We start from the raw sequence: 27,367 nt of genomic DNA on the forward strand, positions 1-27,367 counted from the left end.
CCTCTTCCAGCACCAACCTTAGTTTTTCCCAGGAGGTCTCCTGCCAGTTGTGAGTTGCAGGTTGATAGAAGGCTAAGTGCCTTCTTTTCATAAATCTGTATTACAGCCGGCTAATGACTTCATTTAGGCTTCAATAAACAATGCCAGGTTTAGTCGTTTGGGAGCTCCTTAAAGAAACTTCAGAAATCAGTGGTGAATTTGATCATGTAACCAGTCTCTTCCAAAAGCGGTTAAGCTAATACGGTTGATTTTCTCCACACTGGAGAGATGAAAGGTAGGCACATGCCCTGGCACTATTTTAAGTCAAACTGTAGCCGTCACCTTGGAGAAATTTAACTTGAAAGGGTTGTGGGAATCTGGAACAAGAAACCCAGCCATGTTGTTGAAGCTGATAACCTGTCAGTGTTTTTCCACAAAACCCTGGGTGGGAATGGGCTACATGGGCCAAAAGGCCTCCTCCTGTTTGTAATATTTATTCTCTTCTGATTTTCTTTCCACAGTACACGTTGCAGTGCATGAAGCAAGTGTCTAGAACTCTTACACCTGGCTTGGTGACTGAGGATATATATATATAGGCAGGAGAAAAAACAAGAGAACAATCTGTGCTATATAAGCAGGCTGGCCATACCCTCTGCGCCAGAATGTACTTGAGTGCCACTTTTCATTTATCAATATCTTTTTTCAGTCATTTGTTACTGTATAATTCAGGTGGCTTAAGAAGAAATCAAACAAAGCAATCCATGCTGAAGTATTCGGTCTCTAAACATTACTTCAGGATATGAGTTTCCAATTTGCCCTCCCTAGAAAATGGAGGCTAAATTAATTTCTCAGTGCTTATCTACTCTGTAACAATAGAGCTGGTGTTCCGGCATTGAAAAAAAGCTTGGGTTTGACCTTTCCAGGTTTGGTGCCAGTTGCAGCAGCTTTTCTTTTTTCTCCCTGCACTGCTATCAAGCTATTTGTCCTTTACTAATGTTTACCTCCCTGCTTTGTGGTTTTGCTTCCTGTGGTAGAAGGCATTTACAGCCTTCTAACCCACTGAGCGCGGCAGGAAGCTGCTGAGTGAAAAGCTACGAGCACAAGCTGCTATGCTGGGCCAGTGGGCATCAGTAGAGAGTACATCTCTCCCCTGGGGGAAAGCCGAGAACCTGGCAGTGATTTGACTGACTCATCTACAGGTTGGTACAGTGGCGTAGTGGTTAGCACTGGGGCCCTGGGTTCAATTCTGGATCTGAGCTGCTTTTATCCCACTCTTCCTTGCAAAAAAGTTCTAGCTCCAAATTGGAGGATCTCCTGTTTAAGGTCATTCCACAGGTTTTCTATGGGATTGAGGTCTGGGCTCTGACTGGGCCATTCCAAGACTTTGATCTTTCTTTTCTGAAGCCATTCCTTGGTTGACTTGGATGTGTACTTTGGGTTGTTATCATGTTGGAAGGTGAAATTCCTCTTCATCTTCAGCTTTCTGACAGAGGCCAGCAGGTTTTGTGCCAAAATATCTTGATATTTTGAACTGGTCATTATCCCATCTATCTTGACTACAGCCCCTTGTACCAGCTGAAGAGAAGCAGCCCCAAAGCATGATGCTGCCACCACCATGCTTCACAGTAGGTATGGTGTTCTTTGGACGATGAGCTGTGTTGTCTTTGCACCAAACATATCTTTTAGAATTAAGGCCAAAAAGTTCAACCTTTGTCTCATCAGGCCATAAAACATTTTCCCACATGGTTTGGGGTGATTCAATGTATTTTTTTGCAAAATTTAGACGGGCTTGGATGTTTTTTTTTGTGAGAAATGGCTTCCATCTTGCCACCCTACCCCATAGCCCAGACGTGCAAAATACGGGAGATTGTTGTCACATGCAAGGAGTGACAAGTACCTGCCAGAAATACCTGCAGCTCCTTTAATGTTGGTGTAGGCCTCTTGGTAGCCTCCCTAATAAGTTTTCTCCTTGTCCTGTCATCAACTTTGGAGGGTTGTCCTGATCTTAGCAATGTCCCTGTGGTGCCACATTTTCTCCACTTATTGATCATTCACAGTGCTCCATGGTACATCCAATGCCTTTGATATTCATTTATACCCCTCTCCTGATCCGTACCTTTCAACAATAAGATCCCGTAGATGTTTTGTCAGCTCCATGGCTATCCCAGTAGGATGCAACTACGAAAGTTTCAAGGAAATCCAACAGGAACAGCTGATTTTTATTTGGGGTTCATCAGAATCACTTTCATTGATGGCAGGTTTATGCTACTTACTTTTGGACATTATTTTGAATGTGATTGGTTACCTCTGAACACAGCTACAGCCCCCATTATGAAAGGGTGTGCACACTAATGCAACCAGGGTGTTATAGGTTTTTTAATTTCAATTTTTCCTAATAATTACCTATTTGTTTTTCTCTTGAATTTTGTTAGTTGCAAGGCCACATTAAAGATGGAAAAATGTGTGATGATTTATCTTGATTTCTGGCTTTACATCACAAAAACCTGCAATTTCAATAAGGGTGTGTAGACTTTTTATATCCACTGGATAGTCTATAGATGGCACTTCTCCCTGAGATCCATATATCATTTAACTATTTTATCCAATACAGGGTTACAGGTGAGCAAGCAAGAGGCACAGGGCAGGATACACCCTGGACAGGATGCCAGTCCATCACTGGGCACACACACACATGTACACAATCACTCTAGGGATCATTTTCCCACATGCTATTAATGTACCAGTATGTCTTTGGACTGGAGAAAACCAGAACACAGGAAGAACATATGAACCCCTTAAATTAATCATGATGAGCAGTTCTCTGAAAAGATTTAACAAGCTAAGCCAACAGCAAGGGTCTTCACGTTTTATGTTTTCTGCCTTGTGCATTAAATATAATCAAATCTTCAGAAGTAGCAAAAGAAGCTGCTGGTCTCCTCAGTTTGTCTTAAAGTGAAACTATCTACTGCCAAGGTTTTGATCTGCATGAAAAAAAAAGAGTTCATTTACGGACCATAACCAACCTGAACATCAGAAATGTGTCCTGAATCGAACTACAATCCTCACTGCAGTCTGGCGTGGGTTTTTTTCCACTTGACAAAATTGTTCTGCACCTTCCCCTAATAAAATGGAGATGGAGGGTAAAAAATATAAATATAAATGAAACAGTGGAAAATTAACACAGATAAATACTTCATATAAATTAGTTCCCTAATACATTTTCCTGGGTTCTTCACAACATCTTTAGAACCAGATGAAGTTAAATGTAAACAAACAAAAGGTTACAAAAAAGGCATAGTTACATAGGTGTTAAGTAGATGGATGGTGAAGGTGAGCAAAAGTTAAGGCAGTTAAACTAGAAAGATATTACCTTGATAGTCAGCTAGAAAGCTTCAAAGACCCATCTGGATAACAGTGGATTTTGACCACTTTCTATTTCCATGCAAAACGATCATAACAGAACCTGTTTCCTCATACGTAAGTCTCAAATTGTTTTTCTTTTAGGTGTATAAATAGACCGCCTCTTAGAAGCTGCTATTTTGTAAATTAATTGAAACAGCCCCCCTCAAAATTGCTGGAAACTGTCATTTTTAACTCCTTAGGTCCTAGAAAACTCAATCCAGTAGATCATGTAGGTCACCATTTAATAAACAATTGCTAAAGTTCTGGAACACTTACTGTTCAATTAAACAAGTGATTTAAATTACTTTTCAACCCTGAAGAGCAGACTTAAACTGCATGCCTAATCCATCAGTAACTTAACTGTTTTCCCAGTCGCTGTTCAAGAGCTGGAGATTTCTGGCAGCCTGTAAGACCGGCTGAACAGAGTTCTCCAGGGCCAGCACTGGAGATCCCTGCTTTAGGCGGAGATGCTCCTTCCACAACGTTTAAATGACAGAATGGGGCTGCATCCACAGGGGTCCAGTAATCCAAACTAGGATGGCACATCCAGAGACCAGCCGGAGATCTAGAGGTGGGTTTCAAAAATAGCAACTGGAAAGTGACAGGAAGATTAGCACTCTGCAGTGCTCTAATTTGGACGTTCATATTCTCAGATGTTTAAAAATAGTATATGCCTGAAGGGACACCAGGCCCAAAACATCTCAAAATTAAACATGAAAATTGGCCCTTCCATCGAACTTCAACACAGTCAACGGGTTCTTAGTGAGCTAAAGTTTATATTAAAGAGAACAATAAAATAGAGAGTAGTCTTAGTGGCAAGACTTAAAATCATGTATGCTGTGCACTGCATATGGCTTGATTTAAAAGTACAGGATTTAAGTTTTCCCATTCATCATCTTCCTTAGTTTAAATGAATGGTAACAGACATTTTTTTTACTGAAAAATGTTACACAAACCCTGCAAGATTTGGAATGTCTGGTAAAGCATATTATGTGGTTCCATGCTATGGCTTTTAATATTTACCATGCAAAAAAATGCTCTGTTGACATCTTAAGACTGCATTTTTCTTTAACAGGTAGCAAATGCAGAGTAAATGTTATTAAGAAACTGAATCTCTATCACAGAAACCTTGCTTCTGTTTCACTAAGGGGTACTCTATTTCACTTAACACTGTAGGAGCCTCTGAAACAGTCAAGTTAATATCCCAGCTGGACTGAAACCCTGCAGACACAGTAATGCCCCAGGAGCAGGACTGGGGACTGCTGGAATAAACTCTGCTTCTCTTTTTGTGGTATTACTGCTACAAGAAAAGATCAGTGGAAAGGGACAGATGAGTGTGGAGAAAATGAAACATTACACAGGGAATGGCTTTTTACAATTGATTTTGTTGTTTTTATAGGCATTTTTATAAAACTGAACAGAAGAAAATTACCACAAATTAGCACACACGCAAAAGATAAATGGGCACACATTTCATTCAACAAAAAGATGAGTAAATACTGATTACTTGTATATACAATCTTCAATCCAAATATTGTACAATTGCGCCTTCACCTGGAGGTTGACTGATACATATGGCCGATATGTAATTATACTAGAGACAATGAAATCCTGTTTGGATGACACTGGAAATATAACTTAAGTACTGCAGAAACTTTGCTATTACAAACATTAGCTACCATCCAGACTCAATTAAGTCTACCCAAAGCACTCAATTGGGTAGACATTAAAGCAACACCAAGGTTAAAATACAACCTCCAGTGACCATGATTTTAAATAGAGACTCAATTTCAAGATTAATCCACTATGAACAGAAAGAGAAAGGTAAGTTAAATCAAAACTTTAAAGAAATTCCCCACCCAAAATAGCCCAGCTAAGATCCTTTACAGCGATAAAAAAAAAATCTGTTCTGCATGCCTACAGAGACATTCTAGGCATTAAATTAATGTAGACTAAGGCTATTTCCTCAAATTTTCTTCAAACCTGAGGATAATTTCTTTCAGCCCCTGTTGTGGTATACACATTAAGTAGCAGTGCAATTGTTTATTAGCGATTCCAGAGGAAAAATAAAACTATTAGTCTTCAAAGATGTTCATTTAGCTTTCATCTTCTTCCCTGCAAAATTCCTTACTAAAACCTTCACAATGTAACCATTCGATAAGACCTTTTATTACAATTTCCACAAAAATGCAACCACTGCCAACCTCTTCATATCCACTACATGACACAAACCAGCACTGGGTTCACGTCCCATTTGTTAACACTTCAAGCAAGAGATCTGATTTCCCTCTACTGTAGCCAAATTTAATATCATTTGATATTCTTAACAACAGGCGCAAATAAAAACAAAAGCACTAAATGCTGTAAATGGACTCCAAACTCAGTCTTCTTTAAGAAGTAAGAAATCCTTATTGAAATGTAAGGCATCCCAAATTTTTTTTTGCATACAATGCAGGAATGCATTTTTGTAAACGTCTTTAGCTCAAGAAAATCATGTGAATGTTAATTCCCTGATTCTTATTTTCTAGATCTCCATAACAAGGAAAACTTGACAGAAAGTCAAACAGGATCTTGAGTTATATTGGACAAGACTTGAGTGAAACATTCCAAGGTGACTACAAGAATTTGTTTTGGCATGACCCCTCAAGACATCCTTGAGCTGAAAATACTGGTACAATTTCTTGACTATTTTCTCACAGAAACGGGTAGCACAGAAGGTGTGAAGTGTTTTTATTTGTCAGTTGTCTCGGCATCTTTGGCTTTGCCGGCCCCTGTCTGGGCTCTCTTCCCTTCCAGGGTGCTGGGCAGTCCCGCACTGTCTTTGGGTGCATGCTGGGATGAGGCGGTAGTGCCAGGGGCTGGTGGCTGGTTAAAGGGAGTGGGTTTAGCAGCACTGACTGGCTTCGAGGAGGAGTTAGAACGGTGTCTCCGGCGTCCCCCCTCCTCCCCCGTTGATGATGAGTGACGTCTCCTTCGGCCCACCTCCTCACCCATCGGAGGCTGTGAGGAGCAAAGTAGCAGACCAATGAGACTCTCTCTCGACCCCCCCCCCCCCACTCACAGAATGACCTCCAGACGCATCTCTCGGCGAGAAAACTCAGCTCGGATTCTTGAAGTCGCCCAAGCCAGTATCTGAATGATTGTCTATGTTTGGCAATACAATAATAAGAGATTTCTATATAGTTTCTAAATAAAATAAAGCCACAGGCTTTTAGTATATTGTAATTCCTGTTATTGAGAAAAATCAACATACTATGCCAGTTCTCAGTGAAGAACAAACAAGGTATGTATGCTTTAGAAGAAAACGGGGAAAAAAAGGCAAGTGCCTGATCAAACAGTTAGCAATGACCCCACTCACGTCCACCCTGAAGTCCTCGAGCCGCTTGAACTTGCTCAGGTGCTCCTGCAGCTTGGGGTCGATGCTTTGGTTCTTGGTCTGAGAGTATTTCAAGAAGGCCCAAAACTTCTCCAGGCCATACAACTGTCCTGTGAAAACATACCAGCAACATGACACACTTGCACGATCTTCTCCTGCTATTTCCACAGTAGAAACAAAACTACAACAGCAAATCATGATTGCTATGTCTAAACATCAATTGGGAAATCGGCAGCTGATGTTCGACCCAACACTAAATGATAGATTTCCAATGAGCAGAAATCATTTGGGGGCTATTTGATCTTACCCACAGAGCATTCATACTGCTTATTTGTTGCTCTCAGGTAATGAAAGAGCAGATCCTCACAAGACAGGGACTGTTGCACAAGCCCTGTCATTAACACTGATGCAACATTACATTTCTGCTCTTGTGTCTGCAGAAAATAATGCGAGGCTCATATTATCAAGACTGTTTTTTCCATCACAAAAATGTACCTGATCTGTAGTGGAATAAGACAGGAATCTCTCACATTTCTTCTACTTAGGAAAAAAATGTACAGTTCTGACTATAATCACAGTCGAGAGTTTCATTTAAAATGTATTGAGAATAAAAAACACACAACAAACCGGCACAAAACTAAGTGATGTTTGAGAATAGTGAAAATTCAGTGGCATTACATGCCACAACAAGAAATACGACGAACCTGTTTCATAATCCCTGAGAGTTTCTTCTTGGAAGTCCTTAAAGATATCTGGACGGAATCTCTTCTCCAAACCATAGCTGTAGAAGCGGAAGAGACACTCCAGTCCGTACCTTTGGGAGCACATATAAGACACAGAGAAGGAAGGGGAGGAACAGTAAGAAGTTGTGAAAATAACATAAAGGTGCTTTAAAAAGTCCTTGAGTGGAAAAAAAGACTTAAGAAATAAGAATATCAATAATTCAGTAGAACAATCAAAAAGGTCAGAAATCACTTTTCAATTTGAGGTACTGGGCCATTGCAAAAATACACAAATTAAATGAGTAAATACTGTATAGTCAAACGAGTGTACAAATGCATACTAAGTCTGGGTGATAAGTACAGAAACATTTTCTAACTGATTTGCCTGTTAAGCCTCATCTGTCCAGATCTGAACAAAACAAAACAACAGAAAAAAAAACTGGTAAGAGCAAATCAAACCAGCATCTTAACATTCAGTCTCTCTCTCTCTCTTGTGGCACACTCAGGCATCCCATCATCCCCGCCAAGCTGCTTGGGAGAGCTCGAAGTCCTTCATTTTCCCTAATACACGCTCAAGAGGCGAAAGTTTCCACTACAGAGGTGCCTGGTGATTCCTGGAATGCTTCTAAACCCCAGGGACTCTCACATTACAGAGCACTGCATTTTAAGGAAATGTAGGTGCACATCACCACATTCCTTAAGGTTCACTGGTGAGGCGAGTCTTTCGATTCAGGGGTTATAAGCTAGCTTTAGTAAAAGAGTTGAAAAATTAACCTGAATAGACAACATTAAACTCCAAGCATGACTCCTGCATTAAATCCATTTATCCTACAGTAGTAGTGAAAAAACTGTATAAAGCCTTTACTCGCCTTCCAGAAAGCACATTCCAGCTTAATATTCCATATGTGCGACAGACAACTAGAATACCTAGAGCTAGAAATACACTGAGGCACTAAACAAATGAGTATTTAAACCAAGAGCATTTGTTAGTTGTATTAATACCTCTCACAGTATATTATGGGGTCTGCAGTTATGTCAAATACTATACCTGTAGTTTTCCTTGGCATCTTCTAAAGCATACTGCTTAAACTCCTCATACATCTTCCTGTTAAAATGGTCTCGCAGGAAGAATGACCAAAACCTGAACAAGGTGTTCATTTCTTGGGACTGACCGATTCCCAACCGTTTTCTCTCTGAAAAGCACAAGAAAAAAAAAATTGCCCTTGAAGAGTGAAGAGGCATTTAAGAAAAAAAAATGACTAAACCTGAAGCAGGGATTCAAATTGTATTTTTTCTATTCTAGTTCAACTCTGGTCTCTGGTGCCAAAAGTTTTAATGTCTTGTTTCTGTTGCATGCAAAGTTAATACTAAACTAAGTTAATGCTTTGCCCCATTAATTCATACTCATTAGCATTTATGTGTCCTTATTTACTCTGAAAGCACTGCACAGACAGAGAAATAAAGTAGTACTAAAGATCACTAAAAGGTATGATGTCATCCACAGGCAGAAATAAATGCACTGCCCATCTGCAGAGACAACAATGCCTGTGTTGCACCCCCAGAGGAAAAAAACAGAAAACAGCAGAGGCTTCCACTGTATCTTGAACACGTTTATTTTCATCTAACAATAATAATGAAAAAGCACTCTCTAGAATTAAAACATGCAAAACACAAATTCTTAATCTTTCTTACAAATCATTCACCTCCTTACTACATGCCAAAATCAACTGTGAGTAATGTAGGTATCCATTTCCAGCTCACTGGTCCAGTAGGTGTTTCTTATCTGAGCGCTACGCTTACCTGCCTGATCTGTGACATATCTGAAAATGAACTGGATTAGCTGAGTGTTTCACTTCACTATATCAGTCAGTGAAAAAGAAGAGCTAGTTGGTTGTTTTCATCATTGCAAATCTGAGAGCAGCATGGTGGTGCTGCAGTTAGTCCTGAATTTCTGGTCTCGGGTTTGCATGATATCCCCATGTCCATATGGGTGTTCCCTGGATGTCCCAGCTTCCACCTACATCCAATTTCACCCTGTCTAGGTAATTCAATCCCTTTAATGTGGAAAAATCCCTGCCCTGTGTCCTGTGCCTGCTGGGTTAGGCTCTGAATTACAGGCAGCAATCTAAGGATGAAGTGGATAATTAAAGTCGACAGAAGTATATTTGAAACAGTCGGTGAAAGGGAATGAAAGAATAATGTAATTAACTGATAAAATATTTAAAATTTTACAACACATTGATCCCTCTGGTTAGAGCCCCTGCTCTGAGGTAAAACAAGGCCACTGAACTCCGAACTCCAAACTCCTGCTCCGTTGTGAAGGGAGGAAACGTACCGTTGAGGCACCTCCTGCGGTATTTGTGGTAAACCTGTTGTGTGAAGCCATTCTCCCGGAGCAGCTCGTGAGAAGGGTGTTGGAACTTGGGCAGCGAGTGTGGGGTGCAGCCATAACTTCCGACGAGAGGGGCACCTTCTGATGGGGAGGCATTGGAGCTGCTGCAGAAACAGAATGACGCACAGCGTGAGAGCTCGACCGCAGAGCGGGGACTCTGGCCCAGACCCGTGGGCACAGCACTTCCCGGATGACTCAAACACGACGGCGTTCCCTTCAGGTGGAAAAGAATTCTTCCCTCACAGGCAGGTGGCTGTAACATTACAAAGACTCCTATGTACAGGGCGTTCAGGGCGCCGGAGCTCATGGTGTTACCTGACGGAGGAAGTGCGTGGCCTGTGCTCCCGTGAGTCCATCACCCAGCCCACATGACACTCCAGCGGCGGGTTAGAGCTGTGCCTGGTCTTCCTCTTCCTGGGGGTCTGAGGCAGAGAGAAGACGTGACTCATGGGTGAACACCAAAAAAATAAGGGAAAGTTACCTCACTCACAAAAACAAACACAATGGGAAGGTTTTTTGCTATCTAAAAGGGACAGAAAGAACAAGAACATCCCAACAAATGAAATTTTTGGTCTAAAGTAACAGATGGAATCTTTCCTATGAAGACGCAGCAATCTGCAAAAACAAAAGCCATTGCCTCCCATTTAAAAAGAACTCCGGTGAAGCAAAAAAAAGAGAAAACTACAGTACACTGCAATGCACTTCTACTTCAGGAGTTGCTGATCACCTAACCAGTTACTGGAACAACATCAGTGTTGCCTGTATTGTGATGCCACAAGGCATCAGTCAGTGTCATTACAAGGAGCTTCGGTTGAGATGTTTTTAGCTGCTAGAGCAGAAATTTAATGCCCGTGGAGCTACATGACATGATTTGGCACAGGATTTCTTTGGTACCTTTCCATCGATGTTGCCTCCGTCCTTGACAACAGGGTAGAAACGCGGAGTTTTGTTGGGATCTTGGAGTCGGGGCGTGCGGGGAGTTTTGGGCGTTCTGGCAGCGTGTGCTATTGGAGAATCTGGCACAGTTGTTGGCAAAGAGCGGGCAGTATTAGACACTGGAGGTTCGGCAGCACCAAACAGCTTGTTTGCTAACTCCTCTGTTAAATCTAAAGCGATTAAAGGGAGAAACAAGCTTGAAGAACCAACAGGCAACAGCAAAGAACATTCTCATGCAACACTGCCTGAACATGAGCTGCTAGTGGAAAGTTTTTTTTTTAGTCATTTGACATCCCAATACAGCCCCTTGTCACTGCCTGGTGCTCTCTTGGAGCACCACTCCTTCCACCTTCAACCTCGTCCTTCCCTGTTGCCCGTGACCTCCTGACCTGCCTCTCTGCTGGTCGCTGCTTACAGTACTTGTTCCCGTTCCATCCTCTCCTACCTGACCCCTGCCACTGACCAGCCTCTCCTCCAAATGCACGAAGTCTGCAGCTTCACATCCTATGGTCTACAGGCAATCTTGACATGTAAACTGTCACCGACACTGGGAGGACAATTCATACTTTAGCTATTTGGAAGTTAAGATCTTTTAATTCTGGTATGTTTTCTATGCAGATGTACTAGTTAGGTAATCTTTCAACGTTTACAGTTGATGCATTTGACATGATTTTCTGATACTGCATTAGGTCAACCTTTAAACATTTTGTTCCAACACACTACTGTTGCACATCCTTATCCTGTTACAGCACATTCACTTGTCACAGTCCTGCCGATGGACTGGGTAATGCTGTTGGCTAGGTAGTCTTCAACAGCGGAGAATAAGAGTGGATTTGATTATAGTATTCAAAATCTTCAAAGTTACCAATGATATCCAACTAATGGATTACTTCAAGCACTGCAACTGGAACAAGAACCAAGTAGACCTTAAAAGAAGGTGCATTTACTGATCACTGGGTGCAATGGACGCGTGACATTAAGCTGTATTGCAAAAGATGACACTTGTGAATCCACTGTAAAAAGGCCTGAAGAGATTCAGCAATTACATTAGTTAGTTAAGATTATTGTACAACACAGGCGTTGTCAGCAGTCTAAGTGATGGGTCTACAGTCATGCAGGAGCAGGGAGAGTGAGCAGTCTTCTGTACCTGACTGTGGCCTGGGGGGACATGGGGGCACTTCCTGGTTGGGGTCAATAGGAGGTTCAGGGGCCAGGGTTTCAAATTGCTCTTTGCTGATCAGATTCAGCTTCTTGAAGTTCTCTACCTCCTGCTGGGGGAAAAAAAACAAACAATACACACATAGGAGGCAACACACACAATACAAAGTCAAATGATTAACAAGACACTAGAAATGGTACAGTCTAGGCCCGAGACACTAAGGGCTACTAGACAGTATAGAGAATCTACATGAAATAACTGGAAATCCATGGTGGGTGATTAACATCCTGCAAGCAGTAGTCTGATGAACAAGATGGCCAGGCTGGAGTACAGTCATCTGTATCTTTTTTTCTGCTTTTACTAAATACACTCTGGGAGAACAACAGTACCCAGGCTACAAATATGGACAGATGGATTGCTGTGAGTGAAGACCATGCATTCTCTTTGCTATCTCGGGGCATTTCAAAAGCCAATTCTTTTGTAGTAGAGATGACATTTCACCTTCGTTCTTCCAAAATTACAGACGTTAAAGGAAGTGTCCCATTGTGTCGCTCTGCTACCACCACATGGACACAAATTTAACAGCCTTATTTTTTTGGTCCTTTTTCTTAACAAAGATGTTAGACTGATAAAAGGAAATCTAAAATGTTATCAATCTAGAAAAAAGGTTTTGTTCTCATACCTACAAAATGTGAGAACAGGGTAGATGGGATTTTGGTGGATTTTTTTTTGCTTTTGTCTGTTACAGATGCTCATTTTTCAGCTCTATTGCCGTTGGTTCTAGTGACAGCCGTTAGTCCTGGGAATTGATGTACAGCTTGAGGGGCTGAGCCAAAAGCGATTTCGATATTCCTTAACTTTCAGTTACCACAGACAATCATTAGGAGTGTCCCAGTCTACAGTACAGGATTAGTCTACAGCATTAAAGGGATCATTCTTTTTGCTCAATCAACTCTCTAAATAAGTAGTCTCTATTTAGTAATCAACAATATGTAAGAATAGAAATCTCAATTTTAAGCATCACTAAAAGTGTAATAAGGAAATACAGCAATGGGCAGCAAGAAAAGTCTTTTCATTCATATGTATCCATATATTTCAGACCAGTTCACAATTTTGTAAACAAGTCCCAGGTGAACCTAAACTACTGCATCTTTTGAAGACGTCCTGTGGGAGTTAATCATCAGTGTGAAAAAATGCAGCTGACCAGATACTGTAGCTCTCGTTACAAAGGCTGGATGGGTGGTAGTCGCTTGTACAAGTCAAAAATCAATTTTTACAAAAGGGGATCTAAATTCTGGGAAGTTTATTTCAGATGTGTAATGTGTGAAGATGTTAAAATTTCTTACCACAGTGTTATTTTTAAATTTATGTTTTGTGGTCAGGAACTGATTTGTCTATAAGAGATGCAGGACAACTGGTAGGACCATTTTACCATGTAGTCATTATCATACTTGAATATAAAAATAAAAATCAAAAGACATTTGGAAATACGGTCAGCAGGTGGTGGTTAAAATGTGTCTGAGAGCAACAGATGGGGTTTTGCTACCGATGCTTACATGTGCTCTAAAACCTGCAATACCTCTTGCTAAACATCTGTTCAGAGACCTGTTTTTACCACCTGGTGGCAAAAAAGCAGATACCAGACTGTTTATCTGAAAAAGAACCTTGAACAACAGCCATCAGTGACTTAACAGTATCCATCACTATTCACCTGTTGCTTTTCCTAAAAAAAAAAAACAAAGCTTAAACCATTTAGGTCACTATTAAACAACACTGTACCGTTTCTTGAAATGGAGACTGTAAGAAAAAAGGCCTGATGCCAGATGTAATTAACAGTTTCCAAAACGTTAAAGCTAAATATGAGACTTGACTTGAGAGAAGTCTTATTAATATTGCTATCGTGGCAGTACAGGAGGTTGTACTGAGAAAAACAAAATTCCCCTCCCGTGCCCCACCCCGCAAGTATGAAATGCCCATGAACATCTAAATCTCTCCCCCACCAAAGGGCAATTTGAAGGCAGCCCAGCTAAAATCTAAGTGAAATCAGCATATCTCACAATGTGGGAGGGAAAACTGGAGTGCCAAAGGGGGAGAACATTCCACATAGACAGGAGGCACCCCAAGCTGGAACTGCGCCCAGGACCCTGAAGCTGTGAGGCAGTCGTGCCAACACCACGTGACTGCACTTTTGACGTCTAGGCTCAGTTCAGTTGTGAAATGAGCTGTTCATTCGGAATCTGCTCAGCAGACCCGATTAATTCAACGACCATGGGATCCTTCATTCTCCTGCGTATCCCTGCATGCCCTGCCTCAGGTGGTGCTGGCCTGGAGGCTTACTTTTATGGTGGCGTACTCGGTCTCGCTCTCGTCCATCCACAGGTCCTGCTCGTAGTAGTACAGCCCGTCGTTGATGGCCTTGGCCAAGTCGGCCGAGATCTTGGCCCGGGAGATGTGGTTGCCAGTGCGATCCCCCCCCGGGTGCTTGCGCAGGTGAGGAGGAGTCTGGGTGACGATGAGGATCTTGTTGACGTCGTGGTCGTCGATCTCATAGTCGGAGTCGTCGTCTGACCAGTCGGTGAAGGTATTCTTGCGGCCAGCCAGGTGCTCCATCTCTTCGTCAAACAGGAAGTCCAGTTCTTCCTGCTCGGGCTCCGTCTTTGGGCTGGGCTCTGGAGGGGGTGCGCTCTCCTGAAAGGGGGAGAAAGAAAAACCCCTCTGGATCTTTCTGGCACATGGCACATGAGTGTTTTTTGCATGGTGCCACTGCTGGACTACAGAATACACTTCCCACTGCTGTAAGTATGACAAAGGTTCTAACTTGGAATGGAATAGCTGCAGATAACATGTCTGACCCTGATTTTTCAGAAACCATTGCGTATGGTTTTCTTATCCTCCCTTCTTTCTGCTAGGTCTCCAATCTTGAAAAACCATGTGATGTGAAATAAGATAATAACAGGAACACTTGTCGTCATCATCATCAAGCTTTTAGATTTAAGTTAGCTGATAGAGTTTAGCCTGTTCAATGATAATGGGGAAAAAAAAGAAATTTTTTTAGTCTTTTTTTATTTATCCATCCATATTCTTACCTTTTATTCAATAGAGGATTGCTGGGGAGTTAGAGCTATCCCAGCAAGCATTAAACCTATAATAGACAAGCTTTTCTTGATCAAATAGCATAAATTCTATCCAAGTTCGTTGGTTCATTAGAAGTGGAAATTATATTAAACACTTGCCATGACTTCAGCACACACAATAATGTACACAAAGAATCAGACTTGCGGGAGCCAATACACTTCCCTTAATGATAAAAGTGTTGCTTATCTTTTTCCTTTGCATACAATAAGACAACAAGCAGGACACAGCCTAGACATTTGTATTCCTGTGATTATGGACAGTAAAGGCTGCATGCGGGTGTTTAATAAGGTTGAAGAATCTCAATTAAAAATGTTCAAACATGTTTATAATCACAGGAGTACTGTACAACAGACGTACAGTATGCGTGTTGGCGGTGACCTGACAACTTAATCCTACCTATTTTCCTTGATTTAAAGGTACAGTTTCAAACAGCCTTTTGTACTAGTTGCATGAATGATGAAAATAGAAAACATTTACTTTTTTTGCACTTACTCATTTTCTCTTTCATCTCAGCCGAATGTATTTTAGGGGGATGGCACCTCAAATTTTACATTTGTATTACTTGGGCTTTGTAAAAGACAGCTATGTGGCTCAGTGTTTGTTCCAAAATCCAGACATGTTCCTTCTCAGTGTGAAGGGATAATCTTTACATTAGGCCCCTGTCACATGACAGGGGTTCTATGCCTCAATTCCATTGCTCAATCAAATCATCTGTGATTTGTGGATGGTATAGTATCTTCTGAACTTTGGAACCATTACATACTGTACAAGTCAGGGAGAAAACTATGGCCTCTAAGATGCCAGAATGTGATGGTATATGCATCAGATCAGAGGGTGTTCCCTTGTGTCTGTAGTTCAAAAAATGTAACCAAACATGCATATAGCACAAATTGTGAAGGAGTTACACGTAAATAAGTGAAAATGTTTACGAAAGGGCAGAAACATGACTATATGTAAAGAGTTAAAGAGAACCACTAAACAGACCAGTAACCTCAATGCCACCTATATATCTGGACAATCTTCTTTGTGTATTGAATTTGATTTGCTCATACACGTATACAGTATGTACAGTAAAATGGTCATTGTTTTTTATAATTTTAAGATCACCTAATCATTTCTATCCCAAACCAATTTGGAATACTCAAGTGATTTCCCCCCCCCCCATCTCGACTTGCAGCTGCGATCCCTGCAAAATGACCACATGGGAGGAATGAGGAGGTGATGATTTGTTAACACACCACAGCCCTGCAGCAGAGGTTGAGAGCTGATTGAAGGAGCTAGTGCCAGTGCCACAGGCCTGCAAGCACCCTGGAGGCTGTGGAGGTCACGCAGTCACAGAGAGAGAAATATCTGGCCAGCACTCAGCCAACTGTGCACCTCCCCTTGGGAAATCCAGACACACTCAGCTAATGACATGACAGGGCTCGAACCCGTGATCACAGAGCTCAACCTGGTTGAGTCACTCATGAGGCCCATCATTGTGCTTTGACGTCCACATTATGACACACTGGCAATGTGAATTACACACGAGCCTTTAGTCTTTGAGACATATTTCTGAGTGATGTGTGGTTGCTACATATGTATACAGATAAACTTCTGGGCTTCTACAGATCCTGCAACATTAATAGCAAAGATCAACAACTCCAGGTACAGAGTTTTTAATCACACAGACTAGTGGATGGCAAATACAGGCACATTACTAAAGATAACACATTAAATGTAGTTATTATTGATGAGCGCATCAGTACGTACTAATCTCTTACCACTCTAAATGGTGGGCGGGGTTGAAATATACATTTCATGAGAAATATTGGTACTTCTCCAGACCCCTCAACTCGAGGGTGCAGTCTGGGAGTACTGCAGGAAACAAAATTTAAGGTCATTTACAAACAACACCAATCTTAAAAATCATCAAGTAGTTTTTTTTTATTATTAGGTATAAAATGTTTCCTGCACACAAAGCAGGAAAGGTGTCTGAGGCATCTGGATCTTTATTTCGGGTGACAGTACTTGGGTCTGGAGGACTGCTGGGAGGAAGACCTCTGTGGTCTTCTCCGCAGGGAACAACATCCATGTCTGGACATCACAATACTCAACTGCAGCAGGGACAGACTCCGTCTTGGTGTCAGGGCGTGGGGGGTTATTACTGGACAGAGCAATATCAACATCCTGCAGACAGACAGAGAGAAAGATGTGGTATGAACAGAAAAAGAAGGGATGAAGGGCCAAAAAAAATGAAGAAACAGATGTGTAAAGGAGAGCTCTGATCTCCAGTTAAAGCAATGAAGAACAAGAAAAAAAACAATGCATGCTAAACAGAATGGGCTAGTGTGATGTCATTGCTGCACAGCACGCTAAACAGAATGGGCTAGTGTGATGTCATTGCTGCACAGCACGCTAAACAGAATGGGCTAGTGTGATGTCATTACTGCACAGCACGCTAAACAGAATGGGCTAGTGTGATGTCATTGCTGCACAGCACTCTAAACAGAATGGGCTAGTGTGATGTCATTGTTACAAAGTACACAAAGAGGAGAAACTAAAGCAGAATTTGGTTAAAATTAGAAGGTTATTGTCTCTTGACGAATATTTACATCTCTCAACAGACATTTTCTTCACTGCTTGTCAAACAAAACCCATAACATTTCAATCAAAGTCAATTACAAATGTGAGTAACTCAAAGTACTGGAATCTTTCTACAATCTCACTGGTGAAAGTGAGTCAGTGGCATCAAAACAGATCTCCATATGCTGATGATTGGATTACTTTCCTCTTCTATTTACAGGGCTTTTTTGGCTATGATTTGTGCCCGAGTTTAAACCCGTTACTAGTTTACTCAGAAAACAGTATAAATCATATTTAAAAAAGGAACACATTATTTTAATTTTCACATATTACTATTCCGATTCTGATTTTGTGACAATTACGCAGGTTTTAACAAAACAAAAAAATGTTTCGTCTAGGCCATTAGACTGATGCCAAAACAAGGACTTTAAAAGTTTATCTAGTTAACCCTTTAGAACCAGTTAAATGAAATGTTGTCAAATCACAAACATTGGCCTTTTTTCCCCCAACTATATCTGCTAAAATTAAAAGTTTCTCTTGTATTAATACAGAATATTAATATCTACTAAACTTCCAAAAACAGTATTAAATGGGAAACTCTGCTTAAACAACTACAAGTACTGAAACTACAGAGACATTCTGAAGGATGGATTAGCTTAAAGTTCTCAAAGAGCAATTTATACAACCAAAAGGCTAAGAAGTCCTAATGACATCTTAGCTCAGGATTTAATCTGCAATGTTTTATCTTGAGAAAACAATCCTCAGCCACTAATTCATTCACATGCAGAAAATCATGTACAACATGTTTCCATCTAAAAGGCACTTCTTGCTACCAACAGTTTTATTTCCCACCACCCATTAAAAATATTAAAACTCATCAGTGCTGTTCTGTGGTTCGGTAGTTTTTAAATACACTTACTGTAGCTAACTGCCAGTCAAAGACAGTCTTCTAAATAATACGGACAATCACAAATAAGCCTTTTGCAAAGACAAAACCCAAAGCACTGTAAAACATCACCACCGTAAGACAAAAGAGAAATAAAAGAAAAAAGCTTTAACAGGTCTTTAAGCAGCTTTTGAAAATGTCTTATCACACATTCTCCTAATGGGCTGCAACAATGAGGTGGCTGTACAGACCAATGTGTGGAGCCCGAACTTTTGCTGGTCTACACACGTGCAATAAATTCTTAAATAATCTGAAGATAGTTAATTTACTGTGTTATACATTAGCAGGAGAACCTTGAAGTTCACTCCAAGCTGAAGCATGATGGGAGGTCCTTGCAAAACTACATTACCCAGAAAGCTATGGGGACGTGGTGAAGCCTCCATAGTGCCTTAGCAGATCTCCCAGTTAAATAAGGATTACAGTAGTCTAATCCTGACAAATAAATGCAGGTAACAATACAGCAGCATCAGCAGACTTGGCAAAGTCCTTAATCTAGCAATGGTATATAGACTGAAAACATACACTGCAAGAAAACAAATCCAGGGACGTTATCAAGTAATAATCCTGCATTCATAAATTGAGACCAGGACATTTGAGTCATTCTAATGTTAACTAACTGAATTAAAATTAGTGTTGATCGATCACTAGATCCCCGCTACACCAAAATGTCCAATGCAATACGCCAGCATAGGAGGAGACACTGCTTTAAAACAGAGATTCTTATTCCTCATCCCAGGGGACCCCTTTGCCTGTTAGTTTTCACTCCAGTTGTGCTCTTGATCACCAGTGCTAACTGGAGCATATTATTGATCAGCTTGCTGGTCTAGACATCCGTCTACACTTAGGACTTGAGTTCAGAAATACCCTAGCTAAAGTACATTTCTAACAACTAAGGATACATTTGCATACTTGTTTCTAAATAACTCTTGACAGGTGACCAGGTGATGATGAACACACTCAGGTGGAAATGACAGAACATCAGACACTGCCACAGTAAGTCAGTGATTTTTCATCTGCTGTAGTCCAGCTGGTCACATTTCGGCAAACACACTTGAAAGAAGGCAGTTCTTAAACTGACTAATTAGCACATGGTTGCTCCCAATTGCAAATCATTTTCAACTTAACTATTACAATTATAGCGTTACTCTCTAAAATGATTTGTGTTGAAACACTTTGAAGACTTGTGAATTTCCCCAGTAGTTTGATTTTGATCCAACCATTACACATTACTGACAACTGAAATTCTTTTTGGTAGATGGTAGCGACATCTGGCAATACTGCAGTATAGAAAGAGCAAAAACTGTACTGTTTTCTTGCCAGTTTCTATTCCAGCTTCATTTTCAGGATAGAAGCACAGAAAATAAATGTCACTTGTTAGCTTCTGTAGTTGCCTAGTACAGCATTGTTAGGAGAACCAAGGAAAACTTTTCACACTTCAATGGCACCAGCATCACTAAAGCAAATCATACCCTAGAGATACAGTTCAACTTTTGAACTTCAGTCAAATCTGAGAACACAGCAGCCATTCTGCATCTAATAACATGAATAACAAGACCTCTTACTCCTCACAGTTTTTATTTTATTGCGTTTTGCAGGAATATCTCAATGGAGTGGTATAAAACAGGAATGCTGGATTAAAGTGAGGTGAAGTAAACTCATTTAAGGCTGGATAGGTTTGGAAAAATCTCTTTAAACTTACTGACACAGGTGTTACGTACAAGCACTATTTCTGTTGTATTTAGTGTGATAAGAAAATGTAAGTGTTCAGTAATTTTGACCATTTTTGCCACACAAACAGGGATTTCTTCATGTGCTTGGTCACCATAAAAACTCTTGATCAAAAAAAGCAGTGGTCTTTACAAACCTCTAATGCAGTACAGAGGTGAATGTGCACTTACAGTAGGAATCAATGCCTGAGTAACTGGAAAAGTTGATATACTGTATAACTAGAGCAAATATCAATGCTGAGGATTTCCTTGAAGGTAATTAATGGTATTGCTACATTTAACATGAAAACATTTTAACCAATCAGTTGTATAAATAGCAAGGGATTTACAATATACAGGGTTTGCTTGAAGCACAACACAGATTCGCAATTCTTGTAGAGGAAACGTATTGAGCAGCAGCAAGGTGGCTTAATTTCTGAATGCTCTGAAAGCCTTTGCTGCAATGATGATAATTAAAAACTACAGCTGTCCTGCAGGAGCAGCTTACCTTAGGCCTGGCTGGAGAGGGACGGTGGCGTTTCTTGACCTCTATCCAGGGCTCAGACTCCAGGTCGGGCAGGCTGGTGGACAAGCCCTTGGACATGCTCTGCAGGTTGCTGGGCTCCGCACTCTTTCTCATTATCCCTGTGCTGGCCGCTCTAGGAGAACTGGGAGCAGACCCTGCATAGCCACAGAAGAGCACACAATGGTCAGAAGATCTGCTACACTAGCCTATCCACAGAGGCTTTGGAAAATTAGGATTAACATCTGTCCATACTGTTTTTTTAACATGCACATTCCTGTACGTCTTTTTCAGCCCAGCTTAATACAGAGACTGACCTGGTGTCATAAGACAACACTAATTAACGAGAACCAGATGGTAACACCAATCAGTGAGACCAAGATCTTTGTCTCAGCTTGTCCAAGACCAAGTACAGCCATTCCAAATGCCTAAGCTTACTGGCTGACACTTATCAGACACCTGTAACTTGTTATTGTCTCCCACAGGCTTGTATTTATTGTCTCGTTTAATTAAGCTTCGGTCCTGTACTGTAAAAACGCCCTCAGATCAGTTCGTTGTGTCATTTTCCATTAAGTGTACGTTGCTTGGCAAAATGTATATTAATCATGTGAATGTCAGTGCGAGTCTTCCACAACAAAAGATTTTCATCAATGCATTTTTGTTGTTGTTTAGCTATAAGCCATTTAAATTTTGAAATGAAAAATTACTGCCTATTAACAATTTTACTCCAGATTTAGGGAAGACGCTAGAGCTGAAGCCAGACTGAAAAAAGCTTGCTGACGTCTAGCAGGAGTATACTTAAGAAGCCTTGTGCTTTACCGACCACAGTCATTCTATAATGAAGAGGAAAAGCACACTGGAGTTCAACCGTCCATCAGAAAAGCCAGTTTTCATGTTTTCAGAGCTTGGTTTATTCCTCAAACTCAAATAAAATAGTTAGGACTATATACTGTACATCATTGCATCATTTAAAATGTGGAGCAAAAATGTGAGCATCAAAAAAACATTTATAATTGAAACAAATACACAAAGTTATCATCAGTGATAACACAAAGTGATTATTAGAAAATTACTTTTTTTATCAGGTGCACAAATTTTAACTGAATGTACCTGATATAGGTAAATTCATATGCTGATTCACATCTGTCATCAACGGTATGCCCACAACGGTCTATTGTTACAATCTGGTGGTAGCGCGTGTGGCCAACATTGGAAGCCATACAAACTCTACATGCAAGACATTTTGCGGCAGACAGCAAATGTGGTCTTGTGGGATTCTGTCCTATTTCTCTTATAGAGCCTGGATAAACACATAGCTTATTAACCATGGCACATCCCAGCTCAGGTTCAATGGGGCTCAAGTCAGGCCCAAAAATGTAACATTTAATTCCACAACACCCATTTCTACTCAAGCAGCAGGAGCACATGTGCTGTGCTGCTGGAATGTTGTCACATCAAGATGAGCCCACAGAAAGGGCACAGGATATATAATATATATCCATGTTATAATGATCAATTAATCACAACACCAAGAACACAATCAATACCCTAACCCACCTGCTTTTTTTTCTAAAAATCAGTGCAATATATATTTCCTGTTCTAACATGTATAGAACAAAGCTTCTCTTTATACTTCGCATACAGTACTTACTAACAGTAACAGACTTCTACAGCGTTTTTTACAAGAAATTCTATTAAGAAAACTGCTTGAGCGAAACTAATTTAAAATAAGATTAAATGAAGTATGAAGGAGTGTCCTGCCAAACCAATGAATACAGTAACAAGCTGACCTCAGTACACCGTGCTGTCCACAAATCTCAGTTTTATGTTACTGAAGCTGCCAATCAAGGATTCAGTTCTGGCGCTGGAGCCAGAGAGTTGTCTTACTCACCGGTGGCCTGTGAGGTGAAGGCCTGACCTGGTATGAACTCAGGGCAGTTAATGAGCTGGGAGAAGTCGGTTCGGGGTGCATCGAGGGCGGGGGGGCCAGGAATGGGCCAGCGCTCCGGTTCCACCTTCGTCCGGATCTTCTGGTCAGTCAGCTCCACCTCGGTGCTGTCCTTCAGAGCCTGGCCACAGCAGCACACCCTGAGACTAGACCGAGTCCTCACCTGCCTACCCCCTGAACCCACTGAAGTCCTGCCCCATATGAACTCAGATCCTCCGAGATGGACAATACACTGCCATTGTGTTGTCTTTTTTAGCACAAGACATTTCCCCCATTATTCAAATCTTCACTTTCCACACATCTTATTTGTCCATTACATTCCTGGTCAACTTTACGAAAAGCACACAAAAATTGAAAAAGCCAATTTCAGCGTAACTATGCATCACCTGCCTACTTAACACAATTGTCATAACATTTACAGACTGGTTCATAAAGCTTTTCTTTTCTCATTTTCTGAATATTCAACAGCACAGCCTGAGCCAGAGGTAAAACTGTTGTGGTGAAACGTTTTCCATTTTTGCTCAGAAATTCGATGTTAATTGAACTTTGTTAGGCAACACTGAAATGAAGCAAATTACGCACTTTCTTAAAAAGATTTGAACGTTATCAACGGAATGAGTGTTGATAACTCACTAGACACTCACTAGATTTCAAATTTCAATCGTGCCACCAGATCGGACTGGTTTCGACAGTAAGCATTTGCACTTAGACAGGAGCTTTTCTGAGAGCTGTGTTTGGGAAGGTTACCTCAAAGATGAGACTGACATCTGTTGTGAGTGCTTGTACGCGATGAAAACTGGCTATGAGGGAGATGGGAAGGAAGCCTTTCTCATCCATCTTTCTCCTCAGGAAGAAGTCCCTTTCCAGATTTTCCGGGCTGAAGTAGTACTCGCTGTGACAGACACAGAGGAAGAACAGCAGGGATCATTTCTCAACAAATGACAAAAAACGCAAAACTGGGTTACGCTGCATGTCTACTTTCAAACATGTAAATGTTATGATTTCTCAGTTTTTTTCACACAATCAGAAAACGTCATTTCGTTGCTGAAGAAGCGACTGGGCGAGATCCTTGGATGTATTAGCTAATTATCACCAAAAAAGAATGGCCATCACTTCTTTGAAACAGTTATGTTCTTAGGGCTCCCAAAAAGAAAACTCTAATACGACACTATAAAATAGATCTATATTATCTACAATTGTATGTAGATAACATGTAGTGATATACACTAAAATATCAGTCGCAATATAGATTTGGCTTTAAAAAGAGGTTTTTAGTGTAAAAAGGTGCCATTTAAATTGCAATTGTACTGTATATTCATTCTATTTCTTCTCTTTAATACTTCTTCAACGACCTGTTCTGCATTTAGGAGGCAGGCTGACTATAACAGTAAGAGCACTTTGTTAAAAACACTTAAAAGCTGACAGACGAGACTTAGGTGAGAAAGCAAATAATTTGCACTTGGCAGAAAAAAGGATAATTAATGCCACTACACCGACAAACTGTATATTTTATGTTCTAGATTCTCTTCTTACAAAAGCATGATTAAAAAGAAAAGTGAAATTCTCATTTGCAGCCCTTCCGTATTTCGTAACTAAAACTTTCATCTTCATCTTTGTTATTTGAAATAGTACTTATCTAATTGGTATTATTCCTCTTCTTGAAAATCAGAATTCTGGACAGCAAGAAATTCTATATTTATAGGCCAGCTTGTCAGCTTTGTCTGTTGTCAAATATTTTAACAACTTTCACACCTGCAATTGTGTTTTCTAATTTTGACTAGAGGGTGGAAAGCTTTGACACCTGAAATGATTAATATGTATTTTTTGTACAGAGACAAAAACTACAATTAAATGACTCATATAAGTTTAGTCACAGGAAAGGAACTTTTTTAAGAAAAAAAGGAAGCAGTGTGTTTCATTGAACAGATCTGTGGAAATATTTAATCTGCAAGACCTAATGCATCACAGCTATTATTAGTTTTAAAAAGCAGAGATAACATTTTGCATCAATATACATGTATGTTGAAATCAGTGAGCTAATATAAAAGGCCAGCATTTAATATGGTATTGTGTGCACAGCAAAAATAATGATTTAAGTAAACAAACAGGTGTCTAGTAATGGTAATAAAACACTCTCTGCAGATTTTCTACCACTGTCGCCAATGTATTTTATCAGGTGAGAATGACTGGATAATCAGAACCAAAAAGTGTTTTCTGTTGCTGCTAGTAACACAGTTGACACTGACTTAATAAAACCCAAACCCATCACTTTCTTAGCTCCTACCTCAAATTGTGCTTACTGAGGCACCATCTCTGCACCTCAGACTGTAGTAAGAGAAGTTATTTTGCCTGCTGTGCTCAGAGAGAGAATTCTAGAACACCAAAAGCCTTCTAGCATTCAATTCTCTCAGATTACAACCGGTTAACTAAGGATAAGGACACCCCCTGCTGGACAGAAAGGGTACATCAAAGGCTTTCACAAATCCTAACTGAATGCGTACTGACTACTCTGGAGGAGAGCAGGTCTGACCTTATTACTTACAATGTAACTCTCTCCTTTCTGACTACTGTTGGAATTCAGGCTTTTCAATAAATGATACAAACAGTGCAGCTTGTTTCACTTATCAGCATTTAGAAAATGTTTAACCTACTATTACCTTTCATCAGCTGCAACAATCAAAATGAAAATGACTCTAGTCATGTTATCAAAACTTGAGTACTTGAGATTTATATATATATATTTATAGTGAAGAGTAACCTTAAATCAACCCTTTGGGGAACTAGCAGTGTTATGCAAGAAGATTTCAGGGTGGTATTCTAAGGGACTGTATGCTGGGAATCACATTTGTCTTTAATATCATAAATCATTTTTGCATGAAAAATTTGCCAAGATTTTTTTTCCTTTTTCATACAACCATATAACTAGAGAACATATATTAGCCTTTAAATGCACTTAATTAACCTAGACAATTTATCAATACGAAGTGCTTTTAGCTATATGAGCCAGGGGTTAGAGCCATCAGATGACTTAATTTGATGTATCCAGTCATGGAGGGATACAATGGCTACCAAGGGAGCCTCCATGTTGATAGCCACTGGTCTCCCACTGATAATTCTGCACAATGTAAGAAAATTGTCTTGCTTTCCCTTCTTATAAGTAGTGTTAAAAAAACTGCCTTATCTACTGTATGAGCTGTATTATAACACATACTGGAGATCCAAGAGTAATACTTTTTAAATGAACAGTAAAGAGTTTATAAATGTTGTGTATTTGTTTTTTAATGTCAAGGTCTCCACAGCATGACAAAGGACAGGACAATATTAAGGGCAGTGCAGTGGCCCTGTGACTAAGGATCTGTGCCTGTGGCTGGAAGGTTGCCAGTTTGTATCCTGTGTCTGGCAGAGGAATCCTACTCCGTTGGGCCCCTGAGCAAGGCCCTTAACCCCAACTGCTCCAGGGGCACCGTATAAATGGTTGTCCCTGCGCTCTGACCCCAAGCTTCTCTTCCTGACTGTGTGTCTCATGGAGAGCAAGTTGAGGATATGCGAAAAGTCAAATTCCTAATACAAGAAATTGTATATGGCCAATAAAGTGATGTTATCTTATTAGAGTGAAATAAAATGAAATCCTTCAATACATAACCTTCAAGCCTGGAAAAGACTTAGGAATGCATGGAAAATGCAGAAAGTAATTAATTTCTGTATTGGAAAAATGCTAAGGCCTCCAGTATGAAAACCCAGGGGTGCCAAGAAAGGATCAAGAGAGATCAGAGCTCACAGACAGATTAAATTTTAACTGCATTTGGATTCACTGGGCTTTGGTCACAGAGGATTATTTGCACTGGACTGCACTGCATTCACAGCTGAAGAGGCGTTACAGGCTTGGGCAAAACCCTGCAAATAAAGAAAATGCTTGTCGACACCCTGCAGTCTGGCCGCCGCATGAGATGTTTTGAAACCTTTAGAAATATCACATGTAAGAAGCTTACACTCACATTTGTCGCTTGATGTACTCTTTCAGCAGATTTTCGTCCACAGGGTACACCTGCACTCCGGTGCCATCGTCGTAGTAATACATCATGTTGGTGCTGTATTCAGCCTGGTATTGTACGTCAGAAGCCTCCACGTACGGCTCTCTGTACCCATAAGGGTAGTCGTAGTGCACTGCAGGGGGTTCACAAAGCAGGACCGACACTCAGCGAGGCCTACACACAAGCTACAACATCACCTGAACAAACTGTACAAAGAACAGACAAAGCCAAACAGTAGCCACATGGCTTGAAAGTGAAACCGATAAAGTTGAGGGGATGACAGCAGCTAGTCTTTGATTTCTAAATCTGCCTCTTAAATTTAAAAGCAACCTCCTAAACAGCTCTCATTGTTTTTACACCACCGCAAATTTTAAAAGAACAACAAAACAGGAACTTCCTACTCCTCTTGCTGAGAAATTAGTTTCTGGTTTTAAGTGAATGATTTAGGTTGTTTTACACCTGTTTTTGCTGTCAATCCCATCACTTTCTCCACAGGTGTTCCAACAGCTCAACGCATCTTTCTACCCGGAAGCTTCTCTGGACAGAG

The 27,367-nt window shown here is 40.6% G+C and overlaps 1 protein-coding gene across 9 annotated transcripts in view; it reads right to left on the reverse strand.

Moving 5' to 3' along the window:
- Positions 1 to 4,746: 4,746 nt before the first annotated feature.
- The window catches only part of larp1b (La ribonucleoprotein 1B), a 64,338-nt gene continuing 41,717 nt past the window's right edge, over positions 4,747 to 27,367 (reverse strand). For 4 of the 9 annotated variants that reach the window (XM_088918031.1, XM_088918026.1, XM_088918030.1 and 1 more), the window contains 14 exons: positions 26,785 to 26,953; positions 23,537 to 23,681; positions 22,733 to 22,910; positions 20,827 to 20,999; positions 17,199 to 17,270; positions 14,304 to 14,654; positions 11,955 to 12,078; positions 10,766 to 10,977; positions 10,187 to 10,293; positions 9,815 to 9,975; positions 8,528 to 8,672; positions 7,462 to 7,571; positions 6,740 to 6,867; positions 4,747 to 6,381 (listed from right to left, as the gene is read on the reverse strand). In XM_088918031.1, the coding sequence (XP_088774157.1) occupies positions 6,112 to 6,381; positions 6,740 to 6,867; positions 7,462 to 7,571; positions 8,528 to 8,672; positions 9,815 to 9,975; positions 10,187 to 10,293; positions 10,766 to 10,977; positions 11,955 to 12,078; positions 14,304 to 14,654; positions 17,199 to 17,270; positions 20,827 to 20,999; positions 22,733 to 22,910; positions 23,537 to 23,681; positions 26,785 to 26,953 (2,345 nt within the window). In that variant the 3' untranslated portion in view covers positions 4,747 to 6,111. The remainder of the gene's footprint in view (positions 6,382 to 6,739; positions 6,868 to 7,461; positions 7,572 to 8,527; positions 8,673 to 9,814; positions 9,976 to 10,186; positions 10,294 to 10,765; positions 10,978 to 11,954; positions 12,079 to 14,303; positions 14,655 to 17,198; positions 17,271 to 20,826; positions 21,000 to 22,732; positions 22,911 to 23,536; positions 23,682 to 26,784; positions 26,954 to 27,367) is intronic. The other 5 variants (XM_088918032.1, XM_088918029.1, XM_088918025.1 and 2 more) reach the window with 4 other exon arrangements.

Source organism: Atractosteus spatula, chromosome 1 (assembly GCF_055471065.1).
Source record: "Atractosteus spatula isolate fAtrSpa1 chromosome 1, fAtrSpa1.hap1, whole genome shotgun sequence".
Lineage (NCBI taxonomy): Eukaryota > Metazoa > Chordata > Actinopteri > Semionotiformes > Lepisosteidae > Atractosteus > Atractosteus spatula.